This window comes from Sceloporus undulatus, chromosome 2 (genome assembly GCF_019175285.1).
Source record: "Sceloporus undulatus isolate JIND9_A2432 ecotype Alabama chromosome 2, SceUnd_v1.1, whole genome shotgun sequence".
NCBI lineage: Eukaryota > Metazoa > Chordata > Lepidosauria > Squamata > Phrynosomatidae > Sceloporus > Sceloporus undulatus.
The window spans coordinates 296,902,995-296,922,083 of record NC_056523.1 but is presented as its reverse complement, the minus strand read 5'-3'; the positions used below and the strand labels follow the sequence as shown (position 1 = coordinate 296,922,083).

The 19,089-nt window shown below is 43.5% G+C and overlaps 1 protein-coding gene across 1 annotated transcript in view; it reads left to right on the top strand.

Moving 5' to 3' along the window:
- Positions 1 to 103: 103 nt before the first annotated feature.
- IPO11 (importin 11) overlaps positions 104 to 19,089 on the top strand; it is a 98,437-nt gene continuing 79,451 nt past the window's right edge. The window contains exons 1-5 of the mRNA XM_042447824.1: positions 104 to 139; positions 2,171 to 2,271; positions 4,796 to 4,868; positions 6,691 to 6,894; positions 10,085 to 10,217. Of these exons, the coding sequence (XP_042303758.1) occupies positions 104 to 139; positions 2,171 to 2,271; positions 4,796 to 4,868; positions 6,691 to 6,894; positions 10,085 to 10,217 (547 nt within the window). The remainder of the gene's footprint in view (positions 140 to 2,170; positions 2,272 to 4,795; positions 4,869 to 6,690; positions 6,895 to 10,084; positions 10,218 to 19,089) is intronic.

The following is a 19,089-nucleotide window of genomic DNA, read 5'->3' as shown; positions in this document are numbered from 1 at the left end:
ATATATATATATATATATATATATATATATATATATATTCAAGCTGTAGTATGATTGACCAGACATCTTTTAGCTAAATTTGAACATTGGGCAACAGAAAACAATGTATTTCATGAGAACAGTTCAGATTCAGGAAAAGGTATTCTTCCCTGGATAACTGTTTTGTTTTAAACCTATACTTTTTTGTGTCGACATATGGTAATGTACAATAAATGTGAATTGTATTTAAGTGTTGTTAAATCTGGTACAAATCTCAATGCTGTTAAGTCAACATCATGTATAAGTTGAGGGCAAGCTTTGGGGCCAAAATTGTGGATTTCAGTATGGCCCATGTTAAGTTGAGGGTAAAACTTAGGTGCTTAAAGCAAAGGACATAAAGGATGAAGCAAAAGAAAACAATGCCAAAGAACGTACAAAATTCCAGCAGGCATAACTGTTTGTGTTCACTCTTAAGGCTGGATGTATGAGAGAACAGGCAGGGGGTTAGTGCTTCCTGGGCAGATTATACTCTTGCCTTTCACCAGGCGAGTGTTCCATTTTTAAAATTAGAGTTAAGATACAGTACTTACATTGACCCATGGATAAGTCGACTCAGGTTTTTTGGATAAATTTTTTGACCTAAATTTCTAGACTTATACGTGAGTAGATACAGGACATTAAAATAAGTAGATATAAATCAATGAAAAAATATAGAAGAAATGACATACTATTTCTTGCTTTGAATTTCATGTTCTTCTGTGATATTATATAATATGTCAGTCATTATGATTAGTTTCTCATATAACCCAGTTAAATGATCAGATTAGAATCAGATACTCTTAACACATTTAATAGGGATTTATTTGAAGCTGCTTGTATGGTATCTAAGAGAATGCTTCAGCTATCTTATGAATGCATATACCAAATGGATATGAGAACTGTGTTAATCTGCTCTCATTAACTGCTTACATTATCCTATATTATCTTCGCAAACTGACAGACAGTCTGAGGGGTGAAACACATGGGCAAAATCTGCTTTGAAGGTGGGGTGTTTGGATGATGGACACCTCAGAAGCAGCTGGAAACCAGACCAAAGCCATGTTCTGGAGTTAAAACCTGGAGCAAAATAAAAACCAGGGTAGTCCAACTTAAGGTGGAAAATTTACATCTTTGCACCTGCATCTGAAAGCCCTGACGCAAGTGCGGGGCTGCAGCTAAGTAAAGAAATTAAAGTGTGACAACTCCAATGGATATAATTACAATACTGTATACACAAACCATACAGTCCAACAGGGGGGCATGGGGGGAAAGGACTATGGAGGGGGGGGGGGGTCTCCATGACTGTGCTTTGCCAATGGATCACTCGAGCACTAATGCCCCATAAAGGCGGAGCATAGCACATACCATTATGTGGTCAATCAAAGGGACAGCCATGCAAAGGGATGGCATCTGGCCAGACGTGAGAGGTACTTGGAGGTCTCAGGTGGTGTGTTTGTGCTTGATGTATTCATTCTGCCTTGGGAGTGGGCCATGTGGTCAGTGGAGTTTTGACTCACTTTTGTAAAAAGCAGAATTGAGCTACTTTTTCCTGCCCATCTGTTCAGGCCCTGTGCTTCAAAGCAATGTGAATAGCTTAGAAAGCTATTTTCAGTCTCAGTGGCTTTGTTCAGAAAAAATGTTAAAAAGACTTTCTCTGCCTGGTATGCTGTAGATATTTTTGATTTCAGCTTCCATGATTTCACCCCATTGGACACGTTAGCCTGAAACTTCTGGACGGCACCTGGTTCAGGAAGGTAGAATGCCATGTCAGTAGACAGTTCCAGACATCCAGGAGCCTCATCTACCCAGCAGGATATTGGGTACTGTATCTACTCCAGCTCCCCCTCCCCCAGTATCCTGTAGTAAAAAAAATTAGGGAACTGAAAATTATCTACAGCACAAACTAAGTAAAATGATCAGGCATTTAGCTCAATTTTATACACTCTCACAGCCTGGTATGATAGGAGATCCTTTTTAAAATTAGAACGAGTGGGAAGACTAAGAGATCTGAAAGCTGCAGAACAAGTCCACGATCATATCTGTAATGTATGTTCCTGTGATGTTATAGAGTGGTTTGGTGAAGCCATTTGCTAGTTTTAAGATGATATAAATGTAATATATTTAGTTATGTTGAATTTTATCTTTCTTATAGAATATCGTCACAAATCACACCTTAGATGTGAATGTGAGATGGCTAGCCGTGCTGTACTTCAAAAATGGAATTGACCGCTATTGGAGACGTGTGGCACCACAGTAAGGAACACCTTTTCTGTCTTTCTGTTTCGGGGTAGTCATTATGAGAAGAGGCCATGGGTCTTGCCTCTGCCACCTGATTGCTGGGGCTTTTCTACCTTGATCCTAAGTGAGATCACTTGATGCTCCCTTGAGCAATTGCTGGTGCTGTAATGCCCTCTTAACTTACCCATTCTTACTTGCTGCCCACAGTGAAAGCAAACAACAATCCTTGGACCTGCTTGTATGTCATAGTGTTCACAATTCTTTCCCTTTTCCGTGGTGACTCAGATTGGCTGGCTTCCATCTCAGGGGTGCTTCTGTCATGGTACTAATACTCTTGCTCCTTCCAGTCTGTCCGACCTCAAGACTTAAATAGAACCCTTCTGACAATAGAAACAGATTTACTCTCACTACAACTGACATTTCTTTAACCTTTCTTACTAACAAACATATTAACAGCAAAAATGTACCTTCCTGTCAACAAGAAAAAATATGCTCTTATAAGGAGATAAACGTAATGTAACTTCATCAGCTTTGGGTTACTTCTTAAAAACTTGGCTGCAGGTTCCACGCTTAGTCAATAAGATTAACCAAATGCAGCCATTCCTGGGTAAAGGTAATCTAACCATAGTGATCCATGCTTACAAATCTGGGTGGATCACTGTAATATATTATACCATTTGAGTCTCTCTTTTCCGAAATGCTTGGAACCAGAGGTATTTTGGATTTTGATTTTTTTTTTTTAATTTTGGGACACCTGTATTTGCATATATGTACATCCCATCTTGGAAATGGGACCCAGATCTAAGCACAAAATTCATTTATGTTTCATGTACACCTTATACACATAGCCTGAAGATTGTTTATGCAATTTTTTTGAAATAATTCTGTACATGAAACAAAATTTGTTGAACCACCAGGAAGCAAAAGTGTCACTATCAGGCACCCATGAAAAAAGCTTTAGTTTTCGGAATATTTTGGATTTTGGAATTTTGGATAAGGGAGACTCAACCTGTATTTTGGGATGTTCTCATGGATAACTTAGACCAATGTAGAAGTGTGGTATCCAGATTTCTAACTGGTACAGCCAGCTTTGATCGCTAGCCTTAAAAGAAATGCTGTGATTACCTATTTATTTCAGGATCCCTGTCCAAATGCTGACACTTACATTTAAAACCCCAAGTAGCTTGGAACTCAAAGACTGCAAGGTCATACTATTGATCTGGCCATATTTTGAGATCTCATGTTCGTTAGTGGACATGTGTTTTATAATAACGAAGGAAAACATGTTATTTGAATAATTGGAAACTAGTAGTAGTAAAGGAAAATTGCTAAATCATAACACAGTTTCTCAATTTGTGTCTAAAAGATTATTTCTACCATCCTGCAGATGTCAGTATTGCATCACACAATCCGTTTTCCAGAAGATCTTTCTTTTAATTTTTCTACCCACACAAATGCTTACGTATAAAATATTTTGGGTATTTTACTCTTGCATATACCTGTAATATGAAGTTTTTCTTTCACCAGTTTCTATCCGGTTGTGTATTTTAACAGTTGGCTAAATGTTCTAAATGGGTAATAGTTGACAAATCTCTTAAGTTCCCATTGACTTCCACAAATGCACATGATACAAAGAAAACGCTAACATTTTTAGATGGTGGCATCTTGTAGTGCCTGTATTTGTAAATTAACAGTTTGTAAGTAATACATTAATAATGCCAACTGTGTTTTTTCCATTTGCACAGAAAGCATAGAAACAGCTATAAAACCTGCCTATAATGATGGGTGAGCTCTTCTTACACAAGCCTTTGAGCAAGTGTCCACAGAACAGTATTAATGACTGTTCTCTTTTTGCTTCCAGACTTTGGCATTTCTTACACCTTTGGTGCAATTTCTATCTTTACCTCATATTAGAATTTCAGCTATTAAACTTTACTGTTGATCCAGATTTACTGTATAGGCAATTTGCTCTTTCATTTGTGTTTTTTTTCCTATAATATAATCTGGTAAAACAGGCACATTTTATCATGTTTGAATTGCTGTTTCCCCACTTAATAAAGGGGATTATTTGTGGAATGACTTCATTTGCTACTTACAAGAACTTTGGTAGGGCAGGTTGGTGTGACAGAAAGTGAGTGTCCTAAAGTCAGAGAATTTGCTTCATGGCTGCGTGGGAATTCAGATTCTAGTCTTCATGATCCAAGTGCTATTGCATTAGTTCTGAAAATGGCATGATTGATGCCTGCATTTTCCGTCATATCCCAAATTGATTAAATTCACAATTTTATAGTAATAAGTAAAAGGTTACAGAACATTACCAAGGGAAGTGTCAATCTGCCATTTTATCTCCCCCTCTTCATTTCCCACAATATTAGATACTTGAATGAATAGTTAGAGGCTTTCAGTAGCATACTGCTTGGCAAGTCTTATTACATTCTTGCTGACTAAAAAACTCTCAAATGTTTAGATTTTAAGAAATGCCAGAATACATACTCATGGAACATTACTATAATGATGGTTTTCATTTTCCAACAAACAGTGCTCTTTCGGAAGAAGAGAAATCTACATTGCGTGCAGGGCTTATTGCCAATTTCAATGAGCCAGTAAATCAGGTTAGTGGTGATACTAATGATGAACATTAACATTCTAAGGATGTTTCTTATAATTTGCAGTTTTGTTAAGTTCTTAATTAAATGGTTTTGGTTCTTTTAAATCCAGTGAATATTTGGGGAAATAATTTTTATGTTTGATCTTGCAAAGAATATATTCTTAATAAAAGTTCATCAGCTCTATGCTTTTGAACATATAGAAGATGAATTTGAAATTTCATATAACAATTATAGTAATATTCCTTACCTTTTTTGCTTTCTTTTTTAAAAGTATCAGTAGATGCTAAACATTCTATTAATTAATGATCTAAAGGTCTTAGTAATCCACAAGCAAAACATGTCAACAGCATGATGCAGCAGGCAAAAAAAGCCCATGCAATTTTAGGCTGCATCAACAAGAACATAGAGGTTAGAGGTGGTAGTACCACTCTGTTCTGCTTTGGCCAATCCTCACCTGGAATACTGTGTCCAGTTGTGGGCACCACCATACAAGAAGGATATCGACAAACTGGAACATACTTTAAGTGGGGGAGGGCACCAGGGATTTTATATGTGCTCTATTTTTAACTTTGTTAGCTGCCCCGATTGTTCTCAGAGGGGCGGGATACAAATAAATTTTATTATTATTATTATTACCCAGAGAAGGGCAACCGAGGTTATCAATGTTCTAGAAACCAAGCTTTATGAGGAACAGCTTAGGAACTGAATATATTTAATTTAGAGAAGAGAAAAGTGAGAGTTGACATGATAACTGTCTCTAAATATCTGAAGGGATATTGTGTAAAAGATAGAGCATTTTCCCTCCGCTCCTCAATAGACTAGAATACAAACCATTGGATTCAATTACAAGAAAAGAGATTCCACCTAAACATTAGAAAGAACTTATTTACTAGAACTTTTTCACAGTAGAACAGACTGCTTTCTTTGGAGTTCTTTAAACAGAGGCTGGATGGGCATTTTAAAGGCTTTAGTAGAGTACTTTAGTAGTGTATTCCTGCATGGCAGGGAGATGGACTATATGACCCTTGCAGCCCTTTCCAGTCCCTTCCAAGATCTCATGATTCTGTTCTATGAATTTTTTTAGCATGATGCCTTCTACTCTGTAAGTTTCAAGGCATGATCTCAGGAAGAGGTTTTTGTATCCTATGGGAATGCATGCATCCTCATAGTAGCATCTTTGAAACTAACTGTAGCACCTTTGAGACTAACTGCAAAAGAAATTATAGCATAAGCTTTTGTAGACTTGGTCTACTCACAGAAGGATATATAGTTTTCAGCTGTAGAATGTAGGTGTGTTAAATTTGTTGCATCAGTTAAAACAAAGTCTTGTGGCAACTTGAAAACTTAATTAGTTTCAATCAGGAGAGAATGAAAAATAACAAGAATTCTGAATCCTGGGGCGGGGAGAGGCCAAATTTCTGAGTCCTATATTTAGACATGTACTCCAGATAGCAAGATATATTCAAGAAAATATTCATAGGCAATATTGAGGGTGTGGTGTAGAGAAATGTTCCTCTCCTGCCTGAGAAAACCCCTATGTTTGAGATTGCAGGGAGAAGGTTTAGTGTGCTAAGTCTGGAGGAAGACTGAGCAAATGGAAAAGTGAACTGCATTATTTTTTGTGCTAACTATTATTCTTTGCTCTTATGGCATCACTATTCAGTTGCATTTATATATCTGCAAGGCATAGCTTAGCGAATGGTTGGCTGAAATTTCATCAGAAATAAGAGGATATTTCAGATGAAAATCAAGCCTCAGTATTTTGAACTGAGGCTGTAATGTGCATTTGGCTTAACTAGAGGTGTTTCTTTTGTTGTCTTTGCAGATTGCCACTCAGATTTCTGTATTGATTGCAAAAGTGGCTAGACTGGATTGCCCTAGGCAGTGGCCAGAACTTATTCCTACCCTTGTAGAATGTGTAAAACTTCAAGACGACCTTCGCCAACATAGAGCTTTGCTTACATTCTATCATGTCACAAAAACTTTGGCATCTAAACGGCTTGCTGCAGATAGAAAACTTTTCTATGATGTAAGTATCATTTCCAGTAGTGCACCATTTCAGTTAGACTGATTTTTCCTAGTAAGCTGATGTTTAATTGCTTTTGATCCCTACTACTTAGAACAGAGTAATGACGCCATCCAACTGAGAAACTCAAAACTCCTGTCCAAGTGATCGTCACATTGAAAGTATTTATTTGAAACCTTTATTCTAGTTGATGGCATCTTCACAGCAGAATTGATAATAAGACCATTTCCAGCTCAGAATCAAAGAAGTAAATGAATTTGGTCCAGTATAGGTGTAATGGTTCCCAATCTCTTAACTGCATTTAAGCAATTTGGAGTGGCCTGTGGGGTACCAACTGCCTTTCTCTTCTGGTGAATAGCCCACTTCTTTTTACAGCACTAACCATAGAGCAGCACTACATATGCACCATTGTTACATTTAAACCAACTTTGGAACACTGACTCTGTTGTTAAAGGAGAACCTCTGGTAGTGCTATCCACATGCAGGCATAATACTATTGTGTGACTAGGAGAGGAAGTTGTACATAATAATAATAATAATATCCTGCTCTCCAAGCAGATCGCAGCAACTAACAATAATAAAACAACATTAAAATACAGTAAAACATAACCCATAAACCCTCCCATCCACAATAAAAATACATTTTAATTATAAACTAAGCAGGGGCAATTGATGGGAGGCCACTGAGAGGCTACTCTGGGAAAGCCTGCTGGAAGAAATACATCTTGACCGCCTTTTTAAAGCAGTCAGGACTGACAATATGTCAGATCTCCTGTGGCAAGCTATTCCATAACTTGGGAGCGACAGAAGAAAAGGTCCTCGGCAACTGCCGCCAGCCTAGTTTTTGCTGGCTGCAGTAAGTTTTTACCAAGTGCGGGGCAGATTGTATGGAAGAAGGCAGTCCTCCCCAAGCTGGGCCCAAGCCATGAAGGGCTTTAAAGGTTATAACCAACACCTTGTACTGTGTCCGGAAGCTAATAGGCAGCCAGTGTAGAGATTTTAATATAGGTATTGTATGCTCACTCCAAGATCTCCTGGTGACCAATCTGGAGCCCAGACGCCCTGCATAGTAATTTAAAGGTTGTGAAATAATATATGAAATGGCAAAAGATGCTTTATTTCCAGTGTTAGGCTGAATTTAAGTTAAATAGAAAATGGGGCCTATAATGTTTTACATAACTGATTTCCAGATCCTCTTCAAAGTAAAGCTACCCAACCAGTCTTTCAGACGGTCTTTTAGAATCAAATGTGAGTTAGTTGTGACTGATGGAAACAAACCACGTTCAGACATTATGTTTGTGTTACCCTTCATACTAGTGAAGGTGATTTATTTTATTTAGTGAAACGTGCTATGGATATGAATGAATTGTTAGGGAAATAAATGTACACATCATGATGATTATACAGTTTTGTAGTCTGTGAATAAAATAAGATTCTGTCTTTTATTTTATTTTATATATCACTAATCCAACAAAATATATTTAATTTTGATGAGATCTGCACCACAGGTTACTGTGGGAAGGCATGTTTCTCTCATATTAAACAGTTTCTAGGTACAGAGAAATTGAGTAGGGACAACAGGTGCTTTTTTATTCACTTGAGATCAAGAACATCTTTGATGTATAGCACCCAAGGTTCTGTCCTTAAGGAAATTATAAAACCAAAATACTCTCTGGAAAAGAGTTGCATTTTAAGACATAAATTGGATTATGCAGGAGGAAAATATTTAACGTTGTAAAATTTACAGCCATCTGTCTCCATTCTGTTATGTTTGGTCAAAATTTAAATAATTGGAGAGGGATGTTTAATTAGTTTATATTTTGCTCAGCTTTGCACCTGTCATCAGAATAGTTTTATTTCTACAGTTGTACCCAGACTATACCATTTCATCTTCTCTACTGACATGTTTATAATTCAACCTAAATTTTCACAACAGCATTTTCATAATACAGTATGGTCTCACACCTGCATCATGTAGCTTCAGCAGTGCATATTTGAATTATGGACTGCCAGAATGCAGAAAATTGAATTTGTGATGGCAAAGGCCCACATCAGATTTTAATTTTAATTAGGAATGGGATATTTGTGTCCTATCAGATTTTCTTAGACTTAGATTTTCATTTGCTTTTGGTTATGTAAGCTAGAGCTGATGGGAACTGCTATTTTGGATCTGAAGAGCCATATATTCCACATCCCTGGCCTAATTGGTTGACTACATGCAGCACTATCCTCATCTGCTTTTGCACATCCTTACCAGAAAAAAACATCTGTCCCCACAAAAGAGAATGACTGTTCCTGGAAGCTTCCAAACGTGGCAGTTCTTTTGTAAGGGATTTCAGGTGCTGACGTGTTTGGATTTGTTTTTGTTTTTGTTTTCCAAAACCAGAAGTGAATTTCCAGTTTCTTCTTATATTGAGTAAAGTGTGGAAGAATCACATTTTTGAGATTAGTAGTCTGTAGTCTGGTAAATCTGATACAGATCTAAGACTCCTGAACACGTGGTAAAATTATTGGTAGTGACTCCCACCATAACTATGGTCTTTGAGATCCAGTTAGTTTCAGACTGTTAGAAGAAGTTTTGTGAAAAGGAAAAGGCTAGTGAGAAGGAGCTCAAGATATAGTGATACTTAACCATAATTGGTACAGGCTTCAAAAATTCAAAATAACTATACATTTAGTAATTATATTAAGTATACATTTAGACTAGAATCCAGAGAGATGGGGAAGTCGTTTTGTGATCCCAAGGGTCTTCAGACTTGTTTTTCTCAAACAGCAGCTTGTTATGCTATTTAACAAATACTGTTGGAAGCTGGAGGGCATCTCAAGAGTGTGATATGGCACAGGGTTTATAGTTAGCAATTCACTGAGCTAATGCTATCCACGTGCAAAAACATATGTTACCTTTTGGATCTTGGCTCTGATACCGCTGAAATTTAGTTATGGATAAGACTGTTCACTTGAAATCATGTGAAAAGAATCCCATTGAGCTAAATTATACATAAACACATTTAGGATTGCACTATATCACCAAGTAAATCCAAAGGAACAAATTGGTCTTGACTATCTTAAACAACACTGTTATGAATGACTGTAGATGAATTAAGATCATAGTATTCTCTCACTAAGAAATATTTTGGCTACATTTGTTTTATCTGCATCAAGCTTTATGAATAAATGACGTTTTCTATTGCAGTTAGCCTCTGGAATTTATAGCTTTACCTGTTCCTTGTGGAATCACCATACAGATACATTCCTCCAACAGATTTGTAGCAGAGATGAAACTGCTATGAGTAATTCATTAGAAAGAACTCTGTTATCATTGAAAGGTAATGAACTGAACTGCAATAGTACAAAATGTATTAAATCAATATTGTTCTTATGTACCACCAAGCCAACTTTGACTTGCAGCACCCCTATAAATGAGATACTCCAAGAGACTGTTATTAACAACCTGACTCAGATCCTGTAAACTTGGGGCTCCATAATACAGTATTCTTTTCCCATTGCCTTTAGCCTTATCAAGTATCATTGACTTTCTTGTGAGTCATATAGTCTTTTTATGCATCCATAGTATGATAGTCAGTTCAGTTTAGTCAATTGGAGGCTAAAAAGACTGGAATTATACACTAGCATGGGGGCATGGCATATGCATGCTGGCCACCCCCCATGCCATTGTCATGCCTGGCACCCAGTTGCATGGCAGGGGGTGTTGCAGCGCTCTGTTGGCGCAGCATTTAGACACGACAGAATTGTCAGCTGTTCTCTAGTGAGAGATAATCCTTTTAATCCCATAAGTGCAGCATCTTCATTAGCTCAATGTACATGTATACTGTTACCACAAGTTGATGTTAACTTATTTCAGGGCTCTAAATTTGTAAAATACATATACATATAAAAATAGCATCCAAGGGTCTTAAATTTGTAAAATACATATAAAAATAGCATCCAACTTACAACAGTTTTCTCCGGGATCTTGGCATAGACTCTTCTTCTTTCTGTAGTTGGGATATAAACTTTTATTATGATTATATTGATAAGGTTTTCTGTACATTCTCTTTGATGTTTCCTCAGAGTTTGCATTATATCCCCTGACTAATTTGCTAAGTCATGCCTAATTATTAATGTCATCCCATTGCTTCTTAGATTGTTGTTTCCAGAGTAAAGCACTATGTAATTATGTCTCATTCCTACCTACTATAGTTCACTCATATAAAGTACTGCTGTGTTCGTATATTCAATTTCTTGTTTTTAATTTCTAACTTCTCCATTTCAGGCCTCTCACATTCTGCATTCCTATTAAATACAGTGGTACCTCGGGATACGAAATACCCAGGTTACGAAATTTTCGGGATACGAAAAAATCCCATAGGGAATCATTGTTCCGGGTTACGAATGTTTTTTCGGGTTACGAAAAAACTTTTGGTGCTTTTTTCGGCTTTTTCGCACGGAATCGCGGCTTTTCCCCATTAGCGCCTATGGCAATTCGGCTTACGAAGGCTTTTCGGGTTACGAAAGCGGCCGCGGAACGAATTAATTTCGTAACCCGAGGAAGCACTGTAATGCAAACTCCTTTCACGTCTGAACATAGCAGCTGAACATCTTTTGGGCAATCCAGCACTATTTGGACCTGTCCTTTTCTCTTTCCCCACTGAGTCCCTTCTTTTCCTGGGTTCTCATTTTCTCTTGCTTCATAGGGTTTTCAAGGTGAAAGATTCAGATGTGGTTTACCAGTGCCACTGCTTTTGCCTGTTTCTTCTACTGCTGCCAGTTGTTTGCCTTCTACGCTATCTCTTTTGGATAGTGTGTTTCCAACAGAGAATAAATCTGTATGAATGTACACAGTAAAATGGATTCTTAATTTTTGGCATTCTGGCTATTCAAAGAGTTGCAATATATATGGAGGAGGTGTCCATAAGAGCATCTTTTGTTTTTATACACCACTTTTTGCTGAGGGTGATTGCAAAACTATATTTTATTTCTTTTTGACACTTGGAGCTCTTCTTTAGTTTTGAGATTGGGCTCACAATAGTGTCTTATTTCTGTTTCTTAGCCTAGTGATTAGAATCACAGAATCGTGGAGTTTGGAAAAGACCACAAGGGCCATCCAGTCCAACCCCCTGCCATGCAGGAACTCTCAATCGAAGCATCCCCGACAGATGGCCATCCAGCTTCTGTTTAAAGACCTCCAAGGAAGGAGACTCTACCACACTCCGAGGAAGAGTGTTCCACAGTTGAACAGCCCTTACTGTCAGGAAGTTCCTCCTAATGTTGAGATGAAATCTCTTTTCCTGGAGCTTGCATCCATTGTTCCGGATCCTAGTCTCTGGAGCAGCAGAAAACAAGTTAGCTCCCTCCTCAATATGACATTGCTTCAAGTATTTAAACAGGGCTATCATATCACCTCTTAACCTTCTCTTCTCCAGGCTAAACATCCCCAGTTCCCTAAGTCTTTTCTCATAGGGAATGGTTTCCAGACCCTTCACCATTTTAGTCTCCCTCCTTTGGACACGCTTCAGTTTCTCAATGTCCTTTTCGAATTGTGGTGCCCATAACTGGACACAATATTCCAGGTGGGGCCTGAGCAGAGCAGAATATAGTGGCACTATTACTTTTCTTGATCTAAACACTATACTTTTATTGATGCAGTCTAAAATTGCATTGGCCTTTTTTGCTGCCACATTTCACTGTTGACTCATGTTCAACCTGTGGTCTACTTGGACTCCTAGATCCCTTTCACATGTAGTTTTGCGTTCAGCCAGGTGTCTCCCATCCTATATCATTTTATTTTTCCGCCCTAAGTGCAGTACCTTACATTTCTTCTTCGTGGTCTCTGCGAATCATACAAATGGGTTTCACTGCACCTGCGCAGTGCTGTTCGGATACTTCTAGAATCACTGGGCAAAGTACACTTTGCAACATATGGAAACTTTTTGGCAGTAACCCCGCCCCCCTCCTATAAAGCCCCGGTTCCCGCTCTTTTCCCCAGTTCCATTTTTTCCGCCGCGTTTGGCTGCTGTTTGGAACTTCGCTTGTGTTAGCTCGTTTTGGATCACTGGTTTTTTGACTCGGACTGTTTTTTGACTTTGGCGTTTCTTCTTCCCCCGTGTACTGGACTCTTGGACTGTTGACCTTGATTTTGGAATTCGTTTTTGGATCTGTCGACCTCGGTAGCGATGTCTCCTCCATTCAAGAAGTGTGACATTTGCGGGGGGAAAGTACCGGTGCAGGATCCCCACACCTCCTGCCTTTTCTGCCTCGGGAAGGACCATGATGTTAAGTCCTGCTCCCTCTGCAAATCGATGTCCTCCCAGGCCAGGAAGAACCGGGAATCGCGGCTCACCTCAGCGATAGCCCAGGGTAAGATCCGGGAAGGGGATCCTCGCCCGTCTTCGGCCCCTGTGGCTCCTGTTTCGGCGGCTCTTTCCGCCAGGGATGGCCCGGCAAGTGCGTCCCCGTCAACATCCAATCGTTCCGGGGTGCCCAACCCCGAGGCAAATGTGGCCCGTGGATCTGACAAGCCCAGTGCCACCACCAAACCCACCAAGCACCCGCATAAATCTGGGTCTGTGGGTATGACCGCCGCATCGACTTCGTCTCGGAAACGGGATACCCCTTCTAAGACCTCGCGGCCGGCATCGGAGCACAGGTCCCGTAAGGAAGCTCCGTCGGACCCGAAGGATGGGTCGGGTACCGCCAGGGACAGCTCCTCCAGGGCAAAGACAGCCCCCCGTAAGGAGGATGCGCCCAGACCGGGTGGAAGGCTCACGGAGTCGCCTATTCCCTTCTTTCCTCCGGATGCACCGCGGGGCTCCGCGTCATCCAAGAAAAGGAAAGCATCGGATTCAACATCAGAGGCTACGGCTTCCAACGAAGTCAAAAGCACACCAAGGCACGGCCTCGCAAGGAGCCTGAGGGTGGCTAGGAAGCGAGCTAGCGCCGACTCGCCCTCGCATCCGGCCGGATTCCCCGAGGTTGGGACACCCTGACGGTTTTGTGTCCGACTTCTTCTCCCAGGGAGGCTCAGCAAACTTTGTCCGACCCTGGGACCGTCGGCGACAACCACCTTCCTTTCTCTCTCTGCATGAGGAAGACTCCCGGGATAGGCTTTGCGATCTTCTTCTGGGGTTTTTACCCTCGCGGTCTCCATCCCCGCGCTTCGTTCTCCACGCTGAGTTAGCGGCCCCCGAGGTCTCCATCGCCGCTCCCCTGTTCTCCTTCCACGGTGCCTGCCGATTTGATGGACCTGTTTCTATGACTCGAGGCAGACCAGTTCTCACCTAAAGGTGTCAGGGACGTCGCGCTGTCCAGGGTGTCCCTCACGCGATCGCCCCCCGGGATCGTCCCCCCGAGGTTTCGCACCTAGAGAGAAACGCCATCAGGACCCTATCCCCGCTTCCAAGTGCTTTGCTCCAGCTGTCACCGCGACCAACGACAGACCTATGCAGATATAGTTGTGCAGGTGCGAGTTCTCCGATTCCAGGCGGACGCTTCGGTCGGGACCAGAACCCTTCGATGTTGAAGACCTCCCGCCGCCAATCGCCGCAGGATCTTCACTACCCGGAGTCGGCCTCCCCATACGGTGATGTCCGTTCCTTCGCGGAGCACATTATTAAATGTCCAGGGGCTCTGGACATTATCTTTTTACCGGATGCGGATGCAGCAGACCCCAGTCGAAACGTCAGTCCATGGCCGGGTTTCCAACACCTCCGTTGTGTTCCGTTCCTTCCATCACTTGAAAACGATCATTAGCGTTCCTGGACTCTCCTTCTTCACCTCTCGGGCCCTTGCGGAGATCGAGTCGCTGTACAAGGTTGCGGCCCCCAATGCTCCGTGGCTCTATCCTCATCGCCAGAATTCAGCTATATGGAGAGTGCCCAGCAGACCTCCACCCAAACGCCAAACCACCTCCCGGTGGATAAGGAGCCAGGAAAAACCGCCCTGGCCAAAAAGGCATATGCGGCAGCGGCCATGGCGGCGAAGGACCCTAGTTCTACCACGCGCTTGCATGGGAGTGTACGTCCAGACCTTGATGGAGGGCATCTTCCCGATCGTGCCGGACGTTCCCGATGAGGTACAGAGGACCTTGACCGAGATCAGGGATGGAGACCCCACTCAATTGGCAGCCGGCCTGATCTACTGCGGCTAGGAACGTCCGGAATGCGTTTGGAAGGGCTTATGTCGGCTTCCATCGCGTTAGAGACAGCATGCCTGGCTCCGTTGGCTCGGACCTCAATCCAGAGCGTGAGGCTACAATCGAGGACCAGCCCATCGACGGCTTCTGCGGTGTTTCCACGCCGACACAGGACGAAAGGCTCAACAAGAAGTTCCTGCATGAAGGTCAGCGCCATCCAAGCATGAATGCACACAGGGCCTCTTCCTCCGCAAGCGTCTCGTCCTGCAACATCACCAGGTTCAGTTCCAGAGGTCTCCACCAGGGAACGCCAGTTCCATCAACAGGGGTCACAGCGGCAGGCTACCCCCCTCAGCAGTCCCTCTTTCCTCGGGCCGTCGCAACCAGTTCTCGGTACCGACAAAAACCGCCGACAGGAACCGACCAGGGAAAAGAAAAGGGCATTGAAGTCCTAGCGCACTTCGCCTCCTCTAATGTGTTTTTCCTTGACATTCTTAGGCCCTTTGCCACACATGGGCCTCCATCTCCTCCGACTTGGGTCTTATATATCGAAGGGGCTATACCCTCGAGTTCGAAGAGCTCCCGCCCACCGGAGCTTTTACTTTCTACGCCCCCTCGGGCCACCCTTCTGACGAAGTGCGCTCCCCCTCCTTCACAAAAGGGGCCACTCTCTCCTTTGTCTCTGGATTTGTGGCCCAAAGCCTTTTTCTCCAGATACTTCACGGTTCCAAAGCCAGATGGAGGCATCAGACCTACTGGATCTAAGGGAATGAACTCTTTCTTGTATAGACGTTTTCGCATGGTAACGCTGGCTTCCATTTTGCCTTTGCTCCAGCAGGACCTCTGGTTCGCCGACGTTTGGGACCTGAAGGATGCTTATTCTCCAGTCGGGATAAGGATCCCACCACAGGTTCTCCTCTCCTCGCCATCGGCTCTGTCGCCTACCACTAAATGTGCTCCCATTCTGCTTGGGCCACAGCTCCTCGAGTCTTCACGAAGTGCATAGGCCCCAGTGTAGCATACCTCCATCAGAGGGATTCCGCGTTTTTCCTTACCTCGACGACTGGCTGCTGACAGCCCCGTCAAGACCGGAGCTCCAGGACGCAATCATTTTTACCCTAAACCTCTTGTCAGAGTTGGGACTGGTGGTCAACGTGGAAAAAGTCCCACTTGCCCCCATCCAAACAGGTCCGTTTTATCGGCTCCGTTCTCGACTCCGAAGAGTCTATGGCCTACTTCCTCAGGACGCTTTCAGGCCCTTTCTACCGCAGTGCACGCCGTCCACTTGGCAGGAGACTCAAGGCCAGGGACATCCAGGTCGCCTTTGGGTCACATGGCCTCCACTACATCGTCAACCCCATGGCACGACTGCGCCTCAGGCCTCTTCAGTATGGTTCCTCTCCGTTTCAACCCATTGACAGATCTCACCAACAGGTGGCTCACCGTACCGAGTCCGTGACTTCTCCCTCCTATGGTGGCTAGACTCCCAAACGTGTGCATAGGTATGCCCTTCATCCAGCCTCACCACAAATGACCCTGACGGGATGCGTCGATGGAAGGCTGGGTGCCCCCCTTCGGGACCTATTGCATGAGGAGAGAAGTGGTCCCTGCAGAAACGTGCGCTTCACATCAATGCGCTGGAAATGTTGGCTGTCGAGAAGGCTCTCAAAGCATTCGAATCACCCGTCACAGGCAAGGTGATTCTGCTCAGGACCGACAACACAACGGTGATGTACTTGTCAACAACAGGGAGGCACCAAATCCCGAACCCTCTGGACATCACGTTGAGGATCTGGGACTGGTGCCATCCACAGACACAGTCCTCCTCCAGCGATCACCTACCAGGAGAGAGAACACCCTAGCGGATCCGTCCGCAGGACATCAACCTGCCACGAGTGGAGGCTTCATCCGAGGACAGTCGGCGAACATATTTTGCAGGTGGGAGAGCCTCAGGTCGACCTGTTGAGACAGCCTCCAACAGCCAATGTCCCCAGTTCTGTTCTCGTGTGCCGACACGGTCCTCTCGGAGATGCATTTCGCCTTCGACTGGTCCCGGGAAACGATTTATTGCCTTTCCCCCGTTTCCGCTGCTGACCAGGGGGTGTCCAGATGTCGAGGGAGAGTCGACGCGCTCACTCCTAACCCGTGTTGGCCTGAGACAGCCGTGGTTTCCGCTGCTTCTGCACCTTTCAACGGAGGATGTTTCCGGACCGAGGCCGGACCTTCTCACCTTCCAAGGGGGGGAGGGTTCGGCCATCCCAATCGACTCGTTGCGATGTGGTGGCTTGGAGGCTCCTGCATTGCGGCGCTGAACACCTTCGGTGCGAGGTGATCCGTGCCCGCCATAGGCCTGCGACCCAGAGATCCTCTTGCCTCCCATGAAAGAGATTCCTTTCATTCTTGCTGAAAGGAATTTGTCGCCGGAGAGCATCACTGTGCCAGTGGTCGCTTGATTTCTTGATGTCACGGTGGGGCGGGGAGCTTGCCCTTGCTTCCATAAAATGTTACCTGTCCTGCCATTTGTCACATTTTCATATGATGGTTGCCTTCCTTTTCAGGACCCTCTGGTAAAAAACTTTTTAAAGGAGGTAATAACCTCTACCCCAGGTTTCTTTCCCTGCCCGGCTTGGGCTTTGAGGTTGTATTGGCTTGCCCTCCAGTACCAAACCCTTTGAGCCCTTGGCCAACAGCCGACTTAAGACTCTTAACTGGAAGACTGTCTTTCCTGGTGAGCCATCCACTCGGCGCCGCGGCAGGGGAACTTTGTGCCTGCGGATGGATGAACCTTTCCCTCCGGTTCCACACAGGACAGGTATTGGTACTCCGGACTGATATCACCTTCCTCCCTAAGGTGGTATCCCTTTTCCACATGTGTCAGGACATTGGTTGCCGACTTGCTTCAAACCCATCGACTAGGGAGGGAACCAGCCTCCATATGGTGGACGTTAGAAGCTTTGGCTTTCTATCTGGGAAGGACCGGGGTTCGAAGCCGTTACGAGAGAACTTTTTCAGTGCTATTCGGAACAAGAAAGGTTTGCGGACTTGTCGCCAAGGAATCTCAAAAATGGGTGGCAGCACCATCCGCCTTTGTTTGACACTGTCGGGAGAAAAACCCGGCACGGTACGGCCAGGGTCGCTGCATGCGGACCCAGACGGTTGCAGCATCCTTGCTTTTCTGGCTGGCATTCCTTTAGATGATGTGTTTGTAAGGCTGCTGTTTGGTCTCAGCCTTTGACTTTTATAAAAACATATAGACTGGACACTAGGGAATATGGAGGATGCGCCTTTGGGAGGGCTGTCCTGGTTTCTGGGTTGCTTGATGACTTATCTTGTGTGTTGGCCTTTGAATTGGTATAGTGTGATCATCTGTGTTCGCTTCCCGGGAAGTTGGTCTTGCATGACCTTACAATTTCTCCTCAGGTTCTGCAGAGTTATGATTCGCTTAACTGTCGGTTTGCTTGCACCAATGCCTTTGGTTTTGGTCTGCGTGACCTTACATGCTCTCCTTATGCCTTAAATATTCTGTCTGCATTGAGTGTTGTGCAAAAAACAGGACTGACCTTTATGGTTCACAGTTATTGTTATAATAAAATGTACCTTGGTTTACCATAGATTGAGTTTCAGGACACTCCCTCCGCCCTATATACCTAAGCTTGTCAGTACTAAAACCCTTTGTATGTTCGCAGCAGAGACCACGAAGAAGAAGGACATGTTACTCAACGTAACGTTCGAGTGGTCATCTGCGAATTCATACAAATCCCGCCCATCCTCCCCTTGGTGTCCTGCTCACTTTGGCTCTGTCTTACATCGCCTACTTGGCGGGGAAAAAATTTGGAACTGGGGAAAAGAGCGGGAACCGGGGCTTTATAGGAGGGGGGGCGGGGTTACCGCCAAAAAGTTTCCATATGTTGCAAAGTGTACTTTGCCCAGTGATTCTAGAAGTATCCGAACAGCACTGCGCAGGTGCAGTGAAACCCATTTGTATGAATTCGCAGATGACCACTCGTAGAAATACCGTTACAGGTGAGTAACCTGTCCTTCTCTGTGTTGAATTTCATTTTGTTAGC